Raw genomic sequence first — 21,768 nt, 5'->3', positions numbered from 1 at the left:
TTATTACCTTGGGTTTGGTATTTCTCCAAGAATCTCGTGCAGTTTGTCAATGAAATTAATAAAATTAGATAACCCCTTTACATGTGTCCTCAAAGGGTCAGAGGGCGAGGGGGCATACCCTTTCCCTCCAAGCTCGATCGTTCTAATAAATGATGTGGCCACCTATGAACAAAAGCAAATGATTTAACGTTAATGGTTCAGGGAGTGAAAACTGCATGTGCTCTGTGAAGCTGGGTAAGACTCCGGAGCAGAGGACCACAGAAGCAAGTACCAGGGGGACTCCCACCAGCAAGGGAGGCAGTAATGATGCCCCACAGGCCCGGTCTGAGGTGCTAAGTGAGGGGAGAAGTGAAGCACCAAAGAGAATGCCCACATTCGTCAGAACAAACCACTGACTACAAAGAACCTGATTATAGACGTCTTATTCACATTGCTATTGGAATTGGTACTCAGGACAAACTCATCTTCAGGGTCAACTGACCTCTCATGTTAAATGGGTGCACTGGTCTGAGTCGAACACTTTCAAACTCCTATTTTATCTTTACTGTAAAACACAGATTTAGACTAGATAATCACTAAGTTCCACGCAGGAACTAAGATTGTGGAATCATGTGGAGTTAAAAGTTCTTTTCAGTCTCGATCAAAGATCAAATGTGCTAAAGCAGTATTTTCCAAAGTGTTACCTTAAGACGGACTACGAAATGTTAATAATTTTGGGGAAAGTTCCATGGTCCAAGAACTTAGCAAACAACATTTGATAAAAAGGTTAATGTCTTGTACGTTTTAAGCAGACTGCTTTTTAAATTTCTTATGGTCTCCAATGTTTTCACTTCTTTACAGGTTACACAGATCAGCGGGTCTCCCTTGGCAGATTCGCACATGCACAAAGTGCACTTGGACCATCTTCACATGCCCGTCACCCCAGTTGCCCCCTGGGGGGTTCAGTGCATGTATTTTGCTCAGATCCATCCCCCGTCACATCCCCGTATATGCCCTCCCTCTTATTCCCTCTTCTTGTCTAATAATAGTTTCCCTTCTACTTTCTTCTTATCTATTTTAGATTCCATGCACTAGGGAAAATATGCAATACTTGTCTTTCTGAGTCTGACTTATCTCACTCAACATGGTGGTCAGATCCATTCATTTTCCTATGAATAACAGAATTCCATTCTTGTTTATGGCTGAATAATACTCCACTGTGTACGTGTTCCTTATCCATTCATCTGTCCATTCAGATGTTCCCTATCTTGGCCATTGTGAATTGTGCCGCAATAAACACAGATACTCAGCTGTCTCTACAGTACGTTGTCTTTAATTCCTTTGGGTGTATACCAAGGGGTCAATAGGAGCTCTATTTTTAGGTTTTTGAGAAACCTACATACAGATTTCCATGGTGGCTGTACTAATTTACAGCCACCAGCATGTAGAAAGTTTCCTTTTTTAGCTGCACCCTCACTAGTCATTTGTTTTTTTAATTTATATTTTATTTTTTGGTACCGGGGAACAAACTCGGGTCCTTGTGCTTGCGCAGCAGGCGGAGAAACCACTGAGCTAAATCCCCAGCCCACCCTCACTAGTCTTTACTGTATTTTGTATTCTCGATGACAGCCAATCTGACTGGGGTAAGATGGAATCTCAGTAGTTTGATCTGCATTTTGCTAATAGCTAAAGATGTTGAACATTTTTTTCATATACTTATTGCCAATGTGAACTACTTCCGAGAAGTGTCCGTTCAATTCACTGGCCCACTTGTTAACTGTGCTATTTTTTTCAGTTCTTTATATATTTCAAACATTAGTCCTCTCTGTTGGAAGGTAATCCGTCTCTTCATTCTGTCACTTGTTTCTTTGCTGCGCAGAAACTTTTTAATTTGATGCCGTCCCACTTGTTGATTCTTCCTACTATTGCCCATGCCATCTGAGTCCTACTCAGGAAGTCTCTGCCCGTGCCTATGCCTTCAAGTGTCCCCCTATATTTCCTCTTAGCCATTTCAAAGTGTCAAGTCATACACCTAGCTCTTTGATCCATTCTGAATTGATTTCTATACCCGGTGAGTGACAGAGATCTATTCCAATCTTCTCCAGTTTTCCCAGCATCAGTTGTTGAAAAGCTTTTCTTTTTTCCAACATCTATCTTTCGTTCCTTTTTCCAGAATCCGAAGGCTGTAGTTGTGTGGGTTTGTTTCTGTGTCCTCTGTTCTTTTCTACTGGTCTGTGTGTCTATTTCTGTGCCATTACCATGTGGTTTCTGTCACCATGGCTTTGTAGTATAAATTGAAACTGGGTATCGTGAAGGCTCCAGCCTTGCTCTTTTCGCTGAGGATTGCTTTGGTCAATCTGGATCCTTGGTGTTTCCATGTGAATTTTAGGGTTGTTTAATTATGCAAAGAATCTCACTGATATTTTGAAGAAAACTGCATTGCACCTGTAGATTGCTTTTGGTAATATGGCCAGTTTGACAATATTAATTCTGACAATCTATGAACATGGAGGGCATTCCATCTTCTGGCGTCTTCCATTCCTTCTTCAGTGTTCTGAAATTTTCAGTAGAGATCTTTCCCTTCCTGGAGGATCCCTACGTTTTTATTTTCTTTAAAACTACTGTGAATGGAATTGCTTTCCTGATTTTTTTTTCTCAGTCCATTATTAGCATTAGCATATATTAAAACCACTGATTTTTTATTTTTATATCTTTCTATTCTGCTGAATTCATTTATCAGCTCTAAAAGTCTTTTGGTAGAATCTTTAGAGTCTTGTAAATATAGGATCATATGATCCACAAACAAGGATAATTTGACTTCTTCCTTTCTTATTTGTACCCTTTTCGGTGGATATCCTGGCCTTGTTCCTGAGCAAGCAGAGTTCTTTACAACACGATGTCTCACAGCTCTTGATAACAAACACACATTATGGTTAAGCAGCAGAGATATACACTATTGCTAAATTTTTTGCCTTTGGAAATATTTATTCAAGGAACATTAATGGGGACTTCTTGCCTTTGGAAACATTGAGTCAAGAAGAATCTACCAAGGTTAGCACACTCAAGGACATATGTGAGAAATAATGCTTTAGAGAAATCCTCCCTTGCCAGCCAGAAGAATACAGTAAAAAAATAGTATGGATTTTCAAATACACAGATGGAACATAGATTAACCACTTAAAAAGTGTTTCACCATAGTTTCAGGAACTCTTTTTTTAAGGTACCTAGACCTGCTGCTCAAGGACTCTTAATCTTAAAAATATAACACATCCATACCAAAAAGATAGACATCTGTTTCTCTCGAGCAGTATGTTTCAAATCGGTGAAGGCTTCTCTTCCAAGTCCTCGGTCGGGAATGTTGAGAATATGAGCCAAGGCCAGGTCATTCTTAGTATTCACTAGCAGGTGTAAATATGAAAAGATAATTGTCTTCGCTAGTAGCTTCACCTGTACAATAAACCATTCAGATATTTTCCATATTGGAGTTGTTCTAAACCCATGATCATTTTGTATATGCAGTAAAAATACATTTGATCATTCAATCACAATACTTGGCTCTTTAGGAGAAGAAAATTATCATATAAACTGAAACTTAGACTGGATAATCAGCACATTCCTTCTCATAAAATCAATTCACTGCCAATAAGAAACTATGAGTAAATAACAACTATAATTGTTAGGAAACTGTTCTTACCAATTATATAAAAGATATTGTCCAAACCTGCATTTCTGACATCGTCTCTTTCATTTCCCTGAACACATCCGCCACTAAAGAACAGACAATAATAAAGATCCCAGCAGCTAAGAGCATGAGCCAACTGGCTCTATTTGGTCCCTAAATCTACAACCCTTACAAAGCTAGGTCCAAGGGCTCAAGTTAAATGTTTGAACTCTTGAGGACAACTACATACTGACTTTTCCAAATAATACCAAATAACCACCCAAAGATTAAAATGAAAAGATTAAACCAAATGTTAAGCAAACAATAGCATGTATTCATGGCATTAGCTGGCCTCAAGCAGAGCTAGAGACCATTCACACACAACAGGTTTGGGAAAACTTAGGTCTTACATATACATTGCACTTATTCTTCAGACTCAGATGATAAGCCAAGGCATTTCATATTCTTTTTCTTCAAATCAGCTACTTATAGCAACTTCTAGTACTAAGGGAGAAGCCATTATGTGAGCCTCACAGATAACAACTATAAATTTTTAGGGAAAAAAATTTTAAATGTAACTGTATAAAAACACTGGAAAATATCCAAAAAGCAGGCACAAGATGGGGAATTTATTGTTAAAAAAGACCCAACAAGAGGGCTAAAAATTGCAAGTTTATGATTATTTGAGGCCCTGCAACTTCCAGTAATTGAGAAGTAAGTAATTCTGTGAATCTTCCAGACAACATTTTGAAGTAGTAAATAAACATTTCAAAATACAATTTAATGATGCTGGAAAGTGTTCAAAAGGCAGACAAAGCTGGAGGAAATTCTAATTTTAAAATAACTGCAACAAAAAGAGTATGAATTAAGTTTGTGGTTTACTGGCCAAGAGTATGCTCAAGTTCATGCTATGGTTATAGAAAACAGGGGTGACTTGAGGGGGTCAGAGATTAGGATTCAGGGCACACAGGGGTTATCCTGGTAATAATTCAGAACATAAGCAGCTCAAATGGTTGGCGGCTAACCTATAAAAGCACAGGAGAGAACGTAGGGGGTCCATCAAAATATAGGGACAAATCAGAAAGAAATCTACTCTACAAAGACTGAGCTACAAAGAGCCAGAGCTGAGTCTGAAGGTTTGCTTGACCTGATGTATTACAGAACTGTGCAGAGCTGAAGTAGCAAAAACCTGAGCCTGAACCTGGTAGAACCGGAAAATTCTTGGGAAGAAAAGAAAGCCGCTGAGAGAATAAGCCCCACCCTTGGCTGACCACCAAATTCGATAGGCAGAAGGGTCACCTACAAAAGCCAAGCTAAAAAAGCAACAAGGGAGCCATAGGAATCAATATCAGCAGCTACACATCAACAGGGAGACAGGATGTTGACATCCAGGCAAGCAAATTGTCTGCTAGAACAAAAGAAGGTATTTCTCAGAAAAACAAAACTGAATTCAGTCACTAGAAAATATTACCTGTGATGTTTCATCCAAAAATTACCAGACACTCAAAGAAAAAGGAACATATCACCCAACCAGGATAAAAAACACTCGATAGAAACTGTCATCAATGAGACCTAGACATAGGTCAGACATCACATCAAGACAACTAGTATAAATTGCATCAAGGAATTATAAGAAAATGTTCAATGAATTAAAGGAATATATACTACTAATAAAGTAATAAGATATGGCAACAGAAAGTGGATGTGATATAAAAAGTAAATTTTTGAGCTAAAACGTACAGTAAGTAAAATTTTGTTGGATGGGCTCCATAGCAATCTGGAGAAAGTGAAAGAAAGCATCAGTGAACAAGATAGCTCAATAGAAATTACCAAATCTGAAAAATTAAGAACAAAAATGATTTTAAAAAACCAAAGAGATCCAGGAGACAATTTAAACAAGTCCAACATACACATAATTGGAATCCCTGAAGAGGTATGAGAGGACCAGAAAAGAGCGAGATGCAATTATGTCTCAAAGCATCCCAAATTGAAAAACATTAACCTGTAGCTCCGAGAAGCTACTCCTGCAGGGAAAGTACAAAGAAAATCACTCCTACACACACTGTAATCCAACTCTAACAATCAAAGATGAGAGAAAATTTTGAGAGCAGTCAGAGCAAAACAATACATTACCTACAGGAACAAAGAGAAAGTTAACAGATCATCAAGAAATATGTAAGCCAGAGAAGACTGAAACAACAAGATGAACATGCTGAAAAATGACCTCAAGAATTACTATACAATTAAAAAAATCAAAATCAAGAGGTATTTATGAAAATACACAACAGGCACAATAGAACAGAGTCCAGAAATAGGCTGACATGGATGAAGTGATGTGATTTTCACACAAAAGTATAGAAGAAATAGAGAAAATATAGTCTTTTAATAATTTATCTTGGCTGTCCATATGCAAAACAACCCTCAACCAAAACCTCACACACCTTTAATGAAAATGAACTCAAAGTGGATCATAGTTGTACCATATGAGAATATAAAACACTTAGAAAAAAATACAGAAAATATTCAAGACCTGAAATTAGGCAAAAAGTTCCTGTATATGACATAAAAAGCAAAATCCAGGAGAGAAACCAATACACTTGCTTTCATCAAAATTAAACTCCTCGTATGGAATTCTCTTCCTGTCCAACGAAAGGTAAGATAAAGAAGACAGTCCAACTTTTGGAGGTCATTATATGTCAAGCAAAAAATACCTGCACAAATTACAAGTGTTTTCAGTTTAGAAAATTGGCTTTCTTCAAACTGAGGTTAAATATTTATATCTCAGTAAAAATTAGTAGGAAAAGAAACTTGGAACTGTCAGAAAGCTTAAATAAAATTGTCCAGTTTCTAAACAAACATTGGGAATACTGTGTGCCATGGAAAGAATCAGCTTATTAAACAAATAAATGGGACAGACCCTTCTTTTTGGTATCTTGGTTATGCTTCAGTCTTACGGATTTTTTTTTTCAACTTAGGCCCTCGCTTTGAGACACGACTGTACTCATGTGGACTCTGTTCCCAGACAGCCTCTTTCAAACCTACGTGCACACACGAGAGCAGTGAAACCGTAAGGGCCATGTGACCTGACCTAATGATGGGACAGATGTCCAATGGCAGCCATGGATTAAAAGAAACACCCCGTCCATCGGTGAGGACTCTGCAATGTTCCCCAGATGTTCGCCCAGCATCGCAGATCAGAAGGGCAGCATCTGTTAGCCCAGAAGAGCAAGTTGGAGATGTGGATGCCCAAGCCCTGGTTTTGAATTCAGTTAGGGTCAGGCATATGCATCCTAGGACAGCAGGATACAGTAAGTCCTTATTTTTGAATAGCAGAAATACAGTGAAAGGAGAGTGCATTAAATTAACTATAGGAAATGTAAGAAGGTTCTTTATTACAATGTAAACATCCCTTTGTCTCTGCTTTGATTTTGGCCAAACTATGTTACCTTTCCCAAATGTTAAAGGGATAAATAAGAGGTGACTGCTTTAGACAGACAAATATTGTACTATGAAGTTAAAAGGAACCTGGGGGTCCTTTCCTGGGCAGGAAACATTCAAGTTGAACTTGAGATATTTTCTTGTACCAGAAAGGACAAAAGAAAATGCTCAAGCAGTCTAACAGGGGAGGGGAGGAGAATGGGGGAAAAAAGAAGAATCAAGATATGTCATGTACAGGTACAAATTCCCTACGATGAATGGGATCGGTATGCATAGCCCAAGTGTCCCAACAAAATTAATTTTTTTCTTTGGTACCGGGGACCGAACTCGGGACCTTGTGCTTGCAAGGCAGGTGGCAGAACCACTGAGCTAAATCCCTGTCCCATCAAAATTAATTTTTAAAAACGTCTAATAGGATTCATAAAAAGGACACAGCAGGTTCCTTACAGTGCTTCCTTTACTTTAGCATCAAAGGTGAAAGAGTGCAACCAATTTCAAAACACTGAATAAATAAAACTTCACGAGCCCTTAGCAATTTACACACACACAAAGGAGAAAGAGACAAAAATGTTATCTGCCTCTTGCATACATCTATTACAACAACTCCTAAATTAGTAAGGAGAATTAGGCACTGACCTTGACATTTTTAGAGAACTGCTCTTTATCCCATTTGACAGAATAAAGCTTTCCTTTACAGAGAAATAGCAAGTAACAAATGGAGGGGTGACAGAGAGAGAAACTCCCTGTTCTACAAATGGTCGAGAAGCAAGGGCTGCAGGCCAGGATCGTGCATGCAAGCCTCCCTCGAAGTGGGAGGTCGCTAGGGCACAGGGTTGTTACAGACCACTGAGGTCACCACACCGCTCTCTGCAGAGAACGGAGGGCAAATCTGCCTCTGCACAGGAAAGAGCTGAAGCTGGGACAACCTGGCTCTGTGCCTCCTCCTGCGACACCAAGTGCAATACTCAGCACCAGTTATAAAGCACTTCTGAAAAACTGCTCTCAGTTGACAGGAAATACAGCAACCAGTGAAACAAGTTAAAAACAACATAACCAGCGTGGGGCCCGGACCTGGAAGCCCAGCGCTCTGGCAGGAGCAGGGGGAGGGAGGATCACAAGTTTAGCCCAGCATGGGAACTTGAAGACTTGGCAAGATCTGTCTCCAAATAAAAAGCAGGGCTGGGGATGCCGCTCAGTGCAAAGGCCCTAGCTACAATCCTCAGTGCCACAAAAAACAAAAACAAAAACAAAATGGAGTATTCATCCGACAAATAGAAAGAAAAAATTAGGGAATTCTTACAGATTAAAAGAATCTAAAGAGACATGAAAACCACTTTGGGGTAAAATGGAGAAATGTGAATCCAGAAGGTAGTAAATTACATTAGTGAATATAATTAGTAAGTTTCTGTATATGAATAATGACATTGTGGCTATTTATTTTCATACATTTCAAAAAAATGTAAGCTAAAGAATTTTAGGGACAAGGTGCTACATGATGTTGGCATTTTATTTTCAAAGCACACAGAAAAAAAAATAGACGTGGAGAAAAAACACATTATTAAATCCAGGAAGCAGGAACATGGGTATTTATTTGAAGGCAGTGATAAAAGTTGCTTTTCAAAGTGCAGTCAGTGTAATACAGGATTTCCAGAAGAATCTATCTCAGTAGTGTTTCCTGAAAAATGAAAACAGTAACTAACCAAAATGTGTTCATTTAATAGCACAGGTGGTGTTAAGAGTAAGTGCATGCTAGACCTTTTATATACTGGAATGATACTTTTAAAATATATTGAATACAATTTTACTGCTTTTTCAAGACTCTTAAGCTCACATCTTATCAATGGTGGTTTGATTAATCACAAAGCTTTCATAAGCATAATTTCCATGGTTAGTGGGGTTCATAATGTGTAATCAGGTGCCTCGCACAGTAGTAAGCTGAAAGTAAATCATTAAACCAAGCCTAAGTGTGACACTAATCTGTCTACACAACAAAGCTTGACAACACCACTGGGCACAGCCGCAGTGCTACTGCGAAGGGTAGGGATCTAACTGGTCAACAGAACACCATCTCCCAAGACTCACTCATCTGAAACAGTAAACCTCGAGTCTACTAGATAGATGTGTGCGGGGCACGGTGGCACACACCTGTGATCCCAGCACTCGGGAGGCTGAGGCAGGAGGATCGCTATGAGTTCGAGGCCAGCCTGGGCTACATACTGAGTTCAAGGCCACCTGAACTACATAGTGAGACCATGTCTCATAAAAGAAAAAGAGAAAAAAAAGAAGAAGAAAAAGAAAGGCAAAGGCTTCTGAGAACTTAAGACTTTGAACTGCTTCTCCGGTATTCCGAATGATGCCTACTTTTGCTCATGCCAGTAACCCTGGCTCAAAAATCATAAATACCCAGGTTATCATTATCACACTCTTGCCTGTCTCTGAAGTACTAGTCTTAGTTTTTCCAAGCAGTTTTATTTTAAAAATTTTAAAACTTGTAAAAATTTAAAAGGAGCAAAACCTTAATAATCCTAGTAAACCACCAGATTCATGGTGATTTGAGGGATCTGTTCACAGCTCACCAGTACCTTTTCACCATCCTGGGTGTGTTTCGTGGGTGATGTCGGGGTGAAACGGCCGGTTTCATCTTCTACTTCACGCTCTTTGCCAACTAGGAAATCCCGCAGTTGAATCTGGAGGACATACACGTAGTACTAGAGAAAGCTCTATCAGCTACAGAATGCTCTGGTGTGCTGAGCACTGACAGGCGCTGGCAAGCCTTACGCACAGGTGGGATTGATTCTTCCCGAGAGATACCAGCACAACACTGGCAGTCTCAGAAATCCCGCCTTTAACTTGACTGACAGATGATTATATTCCCTGGAGATGAGATTCTTAGGTTCTACTCTTTTGGGACATTTATTTAATTTTTTAAAAAATAAAATTGCATTTAAACTATAATTAAAATTAATTAAATAATAAATTGCAATTAAATAAAGAAGGAAACTATTCTTATATCATCCAAATACAGTAACAATAACACAAGCCCAACAAAACTTTGCACCAAAATATTTCTTTCACGTAATAACTGGCTTCCAGGTAGCTGAATTTTTCATTCTTAACATGATCCCAAAAGCAAAAACATTACCAAATCACTAGAGCTTTTGTTTTTATCCCTGCACATTACTATACAGAATGAAGTCTATAATCTCTACCCTCCCTCGATAACCTTCATCAAGTTACTATAACTGGTAATACTAGTTTAAAGTCAAAGTAAATCTAGCTGAACTTTAATTTGATTAAAATAGAATTGTTTTAGAAGATACTTACAGGAGCTAAAATGTCTTTATTTTCAGAATTAGAAGTCAAAATTCCACATTTTTTATAAACATCAATCAGATCTAGCATATTACTATTCTTCAAGAAATCTTCATAAGTCTTCTTAATGTCCTCATAGTGGTCAGCCAACTCCATATTTTCAACAGATAAGTTCAGTTTCTCGTGCAGGAAGTATTTCCACGTCATCAGGACATCACTGAGAGAGACTTCGAATTCTCCACGGTGCTGAAAGAGATGACGCCCAAGCAACAAAGACAAAAGGAGAAAATTGGGTGCTAGACTATTCATTAGCACATTGAGCTGGGGAACACGAAGAGAAGTTTGCTACAGGAAAGTCTGAGAAATCGATGATTTTATAAAATATGAACAATTAATGAAATTTACATGTGACAAAATTGGCAAATGGTCATTTTCATATAGCCATCGTCTTATTTCTTGAATTGCACTAAATTTCTTCTACCCAGAGAGAAGGGTGGTGGGCAGTGAGGTGCACTTAAATACTACTGACTGGGGAACATTTGCTTCCATTAATGTTTACTTCCTTTTAGCTAATGCATCTTTCATCTTTTATTTAAAAAACTGTCAGTGCCATGAGAACTCCCCACATAACAAAATATTCCAAATGGTGGTCTTAAAACATGGTCATAGAGATTAATTTTTTAAAATTATGTTTCATCGTCATTATATCCAAAGCCAATTGTCAGTACTAAATCCTAGGGCTAGAAAACAATTCTGATTTTCCCTCCCTGTAGACATACTAAGTCAGGTTTCTTTCAGTAAGCTCTTAAGATGTTACTAACTAGACGAAGTTATTCTTTCTCTTTGTCTTTTCACTTCCTATTTTTTCCCCAGAAGAAATAAAATAGACTGCGGTGTGGCTACAGTTTTACAGTTACTCAGAGACCCACTGATGTCACCAACACTTGTGTGTCAACATTTTATCTAACTATAAAGCTTTAAGTGTCTTGTTTTTATTTATTTTTTAGGTTTCTTTTTTAACAGGATACATTCAGTAGACACTTGGTAAAGGTTTGCTTGTTTGTTTTTCACTACTGCATTCTTCTCCACATTAATACTCTAGATACTAATAATGGTGACTTCCAAACACTGCCAGCCTTAATTCCGTAAAAAATTCCAACTACTCCTTTCCAATGGAGCATGAGTAACAAATATGCTTACCTGTCTATACGTGCTTTTATGAAATGTCCCATGTGCTGTCTTCTAGTTATGCTTCTTCAGTATACTATTAGTTTCCGGTAACACCAAGATCTTTCCATTAATTGCATTTAAAAATGGGTGGGTAATGGTGTAGAATTCATTACCATAATTCAGTGGAACTAAATTGGAACATCATCTTTACCCAGCGAAGAATAATACAAAGAAATCAACATAACCAAATCACATGCTATTTTCTATATATTTGACCCTTTAGATGTATATATCTTTTGTGATAATCTGCCACATTTGCTATGTACTATTCAAATTTATGACAAGGTGTTCAATCTGTCTTAAAATAATGAGCTCTTTACTTATCCATATGGAGACAACTAAGAAAATTATCCTAATTCTCTGTAGGATGGGAACCTCAGATCATGACTACAAAAATTAACTATAGTCTAGGAAACTAGTTCAATGAATAACCCCCAAAAAATCAGTAACTATCAAACTTTGAATCTGTAACTCAAATACTAAGGCAGATTTGTAATTTCCCAGCACTGAATCAAAAACTGGATGTTTTCTTTCCAAATCCCACAAAGGTTACACTCAGAAAATGTCCAAGTGGTATTAAATAAATCCAGTTGTTCGGAGTCTCCAAACTACATTTTTTTATCTCAAAAATTCCTAAGACTGTTTTTAGTATGACATCCTTCCCATTTAAAATAAAGATTCTGCCTAGTGTAAATATACGATTTATTCTCAGTCTGTAGACTATAAGTAGTTAAAGTAAAACTATGCAAGCCCTTGATCCTGTGAGAAAAGGTTTTGACTAGATTAACAGTGTTTATACTGGGATTGTAAAAACATTTTAAATCCAAATAAAAATGTACTCCTGATATCAGTTTTCACGATCAGGTGCCCACTATGACAGCATTTTCTATTATTCAAACCAGTAACGACTGATTGAGAGGGCCTGTGGTCAAATCAGAAAATGTTTTGCTAGGAAAACACGCCAGCTGGCTGATGTATGAAGGAAGTTCAAAATGTTCAATTCTTTAATCCTCAGTTGGACCTAAGAAAGATTGTATTTCGCAAGAATAAAAAGAGAAAAGCATGAGTTACACATTTTTCAGAGCTCTTGGACTTTGTATATAATATCAAAGTTTCTTTATGATAATTCAAATTTTTAAATAACACGTACACTTTACAGTTAGGCTGATTGTTGTCCACAGTAGAGGAAAGATAGAAAGTCTACTGAAGAGCACTGATTGTGTGGCTTTGGTTGGGTAAAACACCAAAACCTCTTAGTTTCCTTGGTCATGCAATGAGATTGTACAGATTAATACCTGATACATTGTAGGTAGAGGTCAAAAATGTTCATTTCCTTTCTCTTCCCCTATTCAAAGACAAACAGTTGCTGGGGGAAGGTTGGTGGATAAGTGTAATAGTTTCAAGAAGCTGTCTCTTCTCAATTGTTTGTCAACCTCAGTTGGTTTTCGAATCCGAGTTTACCCCGGTTGCTGTTGGTTCTTTCCATGCAGTTATGGAAGTGATACATTTGCTCCATCCGGTGGAACATGCTTAACCCTAATTCTCAACCTTTCTCAGTAAGACTATGCAAGGTAGAGAATATTCTGGATAACATCATTGTCAGAATCTGACTATGAAGCTTTTCCCATATAAAGAAAAGACCAAAATATGACTTGCCACCTAATGAAGTCACACGGACTGTCACATGATGAAGTCAGTAGTCCTCAAGAACCCATACTAGACTAACTTTTAGCTGTATAAAGCTGCTACTGAAGGGTTTTTTAATTTTCCACTCAAAAGGCCGGGAGTTTAGCTCAGTGGTTCCAGCGCTTTTGGCACCAGGGATCGAACTCGGGGTCAAGGCGATCCCCGATACCAAAAGCGCCAGAACCACTGAGCTAAATTCCCAGCCCTTCAATGTACTTTTTCTGTTCCTCTACTTAGGCAGTTAAGAAAACAAACACGTCAACTCTAACAACTAACAACTGTACTAGGGATCCCAAGTTTTATTAGTCAAATTCAGACGCAGGACTATATATGCACACACTCAAACTTTAAAGAGTTAGAAACCCAGAGTTCCACCAAAGGGTGCAAAATGAGTAAATGACCCTCTCCCTCTCTCCAGCTCCTGCAGGCCACGTGGACACGGCTGCACCCCTCACTACACTGCACAGAGGGACCGGAGGTCCCACTGCTCCGCCAGCACGCATGAGCACACATCACGACCACACCCCACACCCCACACCCCGCAACCCTGCAAAGCCGGTGGAAGCCCACTACCCTCTGCCTTCCCGCCCTCTGCCTTCCGGCCCGGGGCCCGCCCGCAGTGAAAGGCGTGACCTAGCAAGAGGAAGTCTGGCAAGCAGAACGAGGCCTGCAACATAAGCCCCAAATAAAGTCTGACTTAGGTTGACTTGCTCAATATATCAAAATGTTTACAGTGGAAACGCAATTTTTTCAGAGTGTATTTTTCTTCGCTTAATAAAACAGTTCATTGCTTGAAAAGCAATTCACAAACAAAATAGGTGATTTGAAGGCGTTCTGGCTCCAAAACAGCAACTTTCCATCAAGTATGGTATGGGTTCCTAACACCTCAATCTCTTCCCACTTGGTCAATGATCACTGAGGTTGAGCCCTGGGCTGCAATATTCTATTTATACAAAATCCTCAGAATCTTTCTTAGAGTCATCCCTTCAGATTACTAAGGCAAATTAAAAAACAAAAAAACCGTCAGGTAGCAAAATTAGCGAGACTTGGATTTGGACTTCGATGGGGAGCAGAGGAAGGAGATGTCGACCCACTGGTGGCCCCCACTGCGGATGAACGAACAGGAAAGCAGTGGGGGCCAGAGGGCGTGCCCCACTTTTAGGAACGACAAGGAGACGGAAATGGGACCCGAAAGAAAAGATGTCTAGAAGTACTTGAGCACACTAGACTCCGACTCAGTAGCAATATAGCAAATACAAATGCTGAGAAAACAAGGGCAGGCAGTGCATCTGGAAGGGGGCGGGTGTACAGTGGCACAGCCTGGAAGCTGTGGAGGGAGGTGGGAACCCGCCACTCTAAGTCCTGCTGCTCTGGCATATTCAAACTGTGGATGGAAAGGACTTGGGAGACAGCAGGTGCAAGATCACTCTGAACTCCTTTCTGTTGCTTACAGGTAGATGAAACCACTGGGTGAAAAATGCCCTGCCTACACCAAAAGGAAGATAACATTCTTATCAAGGAGGGAATGCTGAGGCTGAGGCAGGAGGATCACAGCGAGTTCGAGGCCAGCCTGGACACACAGCGAGACCCTGTCTCAAAAAAAGGAGTTGAGGTCAAGGGAAATCTATTAAAAAACCCTTGATAAACCAACCCTTACCCTCCTATCCTCTCCATCCAATTAACTAACTTTGTCCCAGCACACTTTCATTTGACTACTCTGTCCAATTCAGAACTTAATTATTCTATTCCAACTCATCATTGGGCTTTCATTTCCTTATGAAGGTTCCTGTGCCATGTAAAACTTGTATTAAGTAAATGTGCATGTATTTATTCTACTGATGTTTTACACCAATTTAATTCTCAGGCCTAGTTGAAAAACTCTAGAAAGGTAGATGTAAAATTTTACCTCGATTAAAATATAAAGTATAGAACAAGAGGTGTCTGGAATACACAGAGAACTCTCTCAAAGAATAATAATTAGACAAAAATAACTCAATGGTATAATAGGCAAAGAATATGAACAGAGAATTTCTTCCCTAATATTTTGGAAGTTTGAGAAGGATTGGTCTTAATTTTTCTTTAAATGTTTGGTAGCATTCATCAGTGAAGCCATTAAGTCTGTTGTAGTCAGGGTTCACAAGGGAATAGATTTAATACAGGACACATAACTTACAGGATTATTTTATAATATTCACCCAAAAAGTCAGAGGCAGAGGAGTGCAAGACATCTGTCCATGCCCTAGAGACCCGAAGGATCCAGCTGAGGGCCTGGATCCCACTGAAAAGTCCTGCACAAGTCCAGCCAGAGCCCTGGAGCCCATGGCAGGGTCCCATGCAAGTCCACATCGAGCATCTGCACCGGGAAGGCCCGAAGGCCACTGATGGAAGCCAGAAATCCTGTGCCACCAGCATGAGGAGCCTCATGGTGACGAGCAGAGCTCCCCTGACAAGAACAACAGCCATCCCCGGCAACAAGGAGGACCCAACCTCCTCCAAGGACAAGAGCAGCGGAGTTCGCATCAGGAAAACCAGCTGGAACAAAGCCTCCCAGGAGCATCAACAGCATCGGATCTTCCCCTCCGGTTCTCCTTTTATGCCTTTGGCAGCAATCCTCAGGTGGGTCTTCCACGCCCAGAACCACGCTGACTCGGTTCAGCTGGGCCTTCCAAGCTGACCATATTAGTCCACCTCACAGGTCCTGAGCTCTTCTTTGATGGGAGACTTTCATTACTGACAAAAGCGTCCTGCTGCTGGTCTGCTCAGATATTGTTTTGATTCATTATTGGTAGATTGTATCCAAGAATCCATTTCTTCCAGATTACTGGATCTGTTGGCATAATTGCTTATAGAGTCCCTCACGATCCTTTGTACTTCTGAGAATCAGTTGTAACGTCTCTGCTTTCATTTCTAATTTTATTTACTTGCATCTTCTCTCCTTTATTCCTAGTCTAGCTAAAGGTTTGTCAATCATGTTTATCTTTTTGAAGAACCAACTCTGGGTTCACTGAGCTTGTTTACTGATTTCCTTTACTCTTTCCTTCCTTCTGCTAACTTTGGGCTTACTTTGTTCCTTGTTTCCAGTTCTGTGAGGCATAATGTCACCTGCTTATCTGAGGTTTCTTTTTTGATCTGGCACTTCTCACTATAACCTCCCTTTTCGGAACTGCCTTTGTAGTCTTCCATACACGGTGTGTGTTATATAGTCCCATTTTCATTTGCCTTAAGGTATTTTTTAATGTCCCTTTTAATGTGTTCTTTGACCCATTGGCTTTTCAAGAATCTGTGTTTAAATTTCCATGTGTTTGTAAATTTTCCATAATTCTCCGTCACTGATTTCTAATTGCATACCCTTGTGATCCAAAAAGATACTTGGTAAAATTTCAATTTTCTTAAACATCTTAAGACATTTGTATAGCCTCATACACAAGCTATCCTGAAGAATGTTTCCTGTACACTTAAGAACTGTTCTAAACATTTAAAGAAAGGGGACTGACTGCTTCCAAACTAGATATCTGCACTTCTGTGTTCACTGCACCATGTTCGCAATAGCTAAGATATGGAATCAATGTAGGCGTCCGTCAAGAAAAGAAAATGTGGTATATATTGACAGTGGAATACTATCGGTCTTTAAAGGAAGGAAATACACATGTGAGGACATGGATGAACCTAAAGGGCGTAATGCTAAGAAGCCAGACGAGGGAACAGGAACAATGCACGACCTCACTGTACCAGGGATGTAAAGGGGAACCGACACAGCGTAGCACGGCAGCTCCTGGAGTGGGAGAGGCAAAGCTGAGGAGAGTCGGTCAGAAGCTATAGAAACTCGGTCAGACAGGAAGGCCATGACGAGACACACTACAGAATGGTGACGACTTGATAATGATGTTTTTCTGTTCCTGAAAAGTGTTAGGTTTTAAAAGTTCTTACCACAAAAAATGGTTCAAGTACATGTGGCCATCCATATGTTAATAGCTCTATGTAGCCATTTCATGATGTTTACACCTTTCAAAACATGTTATGCCTGATAAACATGTACAATTTTTGTGAACTAAAAAATAAATTAAAAACAATCAGACTCTTACCTAAGGCCTCCCCATGAAAAGGCTGACGTGGGCTGTGCACCCAAGCAGCCTGGCCCCAGAGCCGCAACGCTGCCTCTTAGCAGCAATACACCCTGTTTTTCCAAGCCAAGAAAGCTACAGATGCCAGCCAGGCTTTTTAATAATTGCACACTACTCCATCAGTGGTATAAGACTGCTACCTAGAAACAACCCACGTGTAATATGCATTTAGAGTGTTTCTTGGTCATTTGTAATTAAAAATGATTCTGCTATTTAAAAAAGAAGAGGATACCTAAATGGTATGGTCAAATACACATTTCTGAAATGTTGAAACACTCTCAGATTATTTTTTTACAATGCCACTTTGTTCTCTTTTCCAGTAAGTTTCACAACATCGAATATGAAGACAGAGGTATGAAAATGGTACTCTCCTACACTGGTGACAAAAATTAAAATTCTAACAGGCATGTGGAAGAAAAAGATGTTCCTGCCACATGACCGCTGAGGGAGGGGCCCTAGAAAAGCTCACCCTCTGCACGAGACATTTCACGTCACGGCCGAACTGTATTTCAAGTCAAAGCAAAACTGACTTTCTGTTTTACTGTGTTGGTGGTACTGAGCTACACTGAGCTGCACCCCGCACCCTTTTAAAGACGGGGTCTCAGTGAGTCAGAGTTGTCCAGGCTGGGCTCTGGGCTTGCAGTCCTCCTGCCTCAGCCTCCCAGAGTGCTGGGATTATAGGTTCAGCTAAGGCAGAACTGTTTTTAACACAAAAAACTTCAAATGACCTAAATATCTTTCGATAGATAAAATGTAGCACTCAAAAAAGGGAACACATACCACTGCTAGGATGAATAAATTAGATCATGTTTTCTAGCAGTACCTGAAGAGGTCTTGAAAACAACGTTAGTGAAAAAAAAAAAAGAAGAAAAAGAAAAGACGGGGAAAGAACTTACACCATCTGTTATCATTTAAAAATAGACGTGATAGCAGGGCAATCTGGCTAACTCCGTAAGCAGCGAGACCTCTCCTGGTACAGAATCTCTCACCTAAAACTACCAGAGAAAATAGGAAACCATTTTTGAAGCACGACTGGATTGTCCATGAGAGAAAGGAAACTACCAAAGGAGAAAAACATGAGAAAGCCCAGCATGGACGGAGGCACACGGGGCTGTGTCCACTCCAAGGCATCTGCACTCCGGACATGGCAGAACCCACTTTGTACAAACCTGGGCACAAGGCTCCAAGGCAGAGGGAAGCCTGAGAGAGATGGGAGACAGGACTGGGGCCTCCCCACCCACCCTGCTGTGCCCAGCCAGGGCTCCTGAAGGCCACCAATCTGCACTTCGTCCACTGGATACACCCGCCTGCCCACCCGGCGGTGAGGATGAGAGCTGCCCAGGCACACTGTCCTGAAGTCTCCCGTGCTCGCCTGTCTCACCGAGCCTGTGCCTAAGGGTGAACCTCTGTGCAGCAGAGAACAGCCGACTCCCCTGGCAGAACCTGAAGCTTACTCCCTGCAGAGCTAAGAGGCTGCAGAGAGCAGGGGACCTGCATGGCACCCACACGAATTGTGTGACATGTTGTCACACAATTTCTGAATTCCTACCAAACAGCAAGTACTTCGGCAGTTCCATCCACCAAGGAAAGATAACTCCTTCTGAGAAAACAGTCCCCCAAAAGAGACATCGTAGAAATGTGGGCATGAGAGATTTCCCAACCAAATGGTCCAGCCAGATCAGGCTGCGAATCCGAGTACTAGCCTGCACACTCCACGGCATCTGAGTGCTCGTTCTAATACAAGTGAGGGCCAAGCATCATCGTGAGGAAAGCCTGCAGTAGCAGAGAGGAACCCTTCCCTGAAAAAACTGACCAAACAAGAAAGATGGAGGGAATACATTACACAAGGACCGGCAATCTCAACAGAGTATTGTAAATATTCTCAGCGGAAAGACTATTACACCTAGAAGCAAGAACAGGATGATATTTTGAAAAGAGAACAAAAAAAAGAGCTCTTGGAAATAAAATAATAACTATGAAACTTCAAAACTATTAAATAGTGAAGACCTTGTTGAATACTGGCTGGAAAAGTAAAACAGGTGAATGGAAAAATAAACTGGTACATCTTTACAATAGAATAGTATTCAGCAGTAAAGAGAAATGAGCTATCAAGCCTTGAAAAACATGAAAGAACCTTAAAATGCATATTACTACTAAGCAAGCAAAATAATTATTAACTATAGAGGGAGAAAGCCAAGAAATGAATGCTATCAACAGCATTTGAGCAGTCGTGGAGCATCGCTCCTGAAACCAATCCAGTCAGAAGCAGCAGCTGGCGACGGGGGAAGACGGGAGGAGCGTTCGGAAGAGAACAGCGCGAGAGGGTCGGGAGGCTCGCAGTGGCACGGAAGAACCGGCGTCTTCACCTCAGCGCTACGACATCCACGGGACACGGAATCACGTGCGAACATGCGCGCGGGCGCGGGCGAAAGTGGAAGGGAGAAAACACCAGAAAGAGCTGGCAACATTCGCTTTGAAGGAGCAAGAAACAAGGAGGCTGAGAGAGAGGGAGCTCCAGAATTGCTGATTGTCATACCAAGCTTTCTGGACAATGACTTCTTACACTACATGCGCGTTTAGTTAATAATTTTAACATCTGTTAAAGTGAGAAAAGGAATCAGTGCCTTTCAATTTTAAAGTACCTAAATATCCCTTCAAAATTCCTACAAAGGTCTTACCTAAATCATCTTCCTCTAAACCTGCTTTTTCTCAAACATTAGATAAAAAAGATAATTTTTTTAAAAAATCCAACTTCTTAGTATATTCAAACACAGTTAAATTGGTACTGCAGTGACAGCACTGTTTCCATTAATCTCTCATCCCAAACATGTACTATTTCATCTAAATCATGGATTTAAAACTGAGAAAAACTGACATATAAAAATTAACTTTTGTAATACAAATAATTTACATCTGGAACTAACGAACCATTTCATGACTTTGAATTTAAAAACAACTTTTCTCCTGTGAGCTACTTTTCCATAGATTTGCTTTAGTTCTTTCCTTAGTTTAACAACAAGTTTTTTAAAGTTTTTTTTAACGTAATTCAGAACTTTCCCTAAATCTCCATGGGTAAATGCACACATCTTACACCTGAGCTTTCATTCTTACTTCTGACTTGGGAAACTGAGTAGAATAATGGAGGGAAAAGACATAAAGATATAATACCTGCTTATAAAGATTACCAGATATTAGAATATTACCAAGAAATAATGCAGTCTGATGAAGAACACGAATATTTCCGTGTGTATTCTGTCACTACGTCAAATTTCACCGCCCTGCCCAGTCCCCCTTGATCACCTCTCCCACAAGCTAACATAGTTTTCCCTTCTGCATTTTGTTTCTAGGGCAAGCTCTTCCCCAGGCCATTCAAGTGGCATCATCTCTAATTACTACTTTCTCTATTAACAACCAGTCAACTTCATCGTCATCCACCAGCCAGCTCTTCCCTGGTGTCTTTCTGCTGAAGAACTCAGGCCGACTGAGATCAACTGGCGTTAATCAAGTAAGAGCTGAGCATCACCCATAATGGGGCAAAATGACGGCTCCTCCCATAGCAATGGACTGAAGGAGCCCATTTATAAGTTGTTTCTGCCAAAAATGCTTAATAATATGCACAAAGTGACAATAAAACAACCCATCTTGAGGGGACTCCCTATAAAACCAGTGCTTTGTACTCCTGGAAATGTAGGTCATTGTCTTAGTCACTTTTCTCATTGCTGCAACAAAATACCCGACACGCCAAGTTAAAGGAGGAAAGGTTTATTTTGGCTCACAGTTTGCAGAGGTTTCAGTCCAGAGCTGGCTGGCTCCAAGGAAGGGTAGCCTGGCAGAGGGACATCACAGAGGGGAAACAGTCCATGCCACCCACACCTAGGGTGGGGCTTCCATTACCCACACCCAGAACTATGCTAATTCCAATCAGCGGATTAATTTAGCACCACACACCCTTAATCCCAGAATCACGCACCCTAGATCCAGTCAGCTCCAAAAAGCTCACCAAGAGCATGTGAGGCTTTGTGGAAACATCTAGATACCAGCCACACAGCGTGAAAGACAGAAAGGGTGGCCCACGTCAGACTACAAAGGGGCCAACTAACAGTAGCTCACAATCGTGGACTTGGACAAGGGAGATCTGACTACAGACCCTATGTTACACAGAAATATCACCACTGTTACATTTCCTGTACTGAACAACTAAACTAGTTTTATAAGAGCGTTGGATTGAATGTGAGAGATACAAGCTGAAGTGTTTAGGGATTTAAAGGCTCAAGCTGTCTGCTACTATCAAATAGTTCATGCAGAATAATATGACATGCATGTACATATATCTGTACAGTA

The 21,768-nt window shown here is 40.2% G+C and overlaps 1 protein-coding gene across 4 annotated transcripts in view; it reads right to left on the bottom strand.

Annotated features, from left to right (window-relative positions):
* Parpbp (PARP1 binding protein) overlaps nucleotides 1–21,768 on the bottom strand; it is a 124,755-nt gene that overhangs the window by 96,156 nt on the left and 6,831 nt on the right. For 2 of the 4 annotated variants that reach the window (XM_087192714.1, XM_004844844.3), the window contains exons 3-6: nucleotides 10,403–10,636; nucleotides 9,661–9,765; nucleotides 3,256–3,426; nucleotides 8–162 (exon numbers count right to left, since the gene is read on the bottom strand). In XM_087192714.1, the coding sequence (XP_087048840.1) occupies nucleotides 8–162; nucleotides 3,256–3,426; nucleotides 9,661–9,765; nucleotides 10,403–10,636 (665 nt within the window). Of the gene's footprint in view, nucleotides 1–7; nucleotides 163–3,255; nucleotides 3,427–9,660; nucleotides 9,766–10,402; nucleotides 10,637–11,590; nucleotides 13,848–21,768 lie in introns of those variants that run through there. The other 2 variants (XM_087192715.1, XM_021258408.2) reach the window with 2 other exon arrangements.

Source organism: Heterocephalus glaber, unplaced genomic scaffold (genome assembly GCF_053883595.1).
Source record: "Heterocephalus glaber isolate CG9 unplaced genomic scaffold, H.glaber_assembly_v1.0 deba00001572, whole genome shotgun sequence".
In the NCBI taxonomy this organism is placed as follows: Eukaryota; Metazoa; Chordata; class Mammalia; order Rodentia; family Bathyergidae; genus Heterocephalus; species Heterocephalus glaber.
Note: the sequence above shows the minus strand (reverse complement) of the source record. Positions and strands in the feature narration are given on the sequence as shown.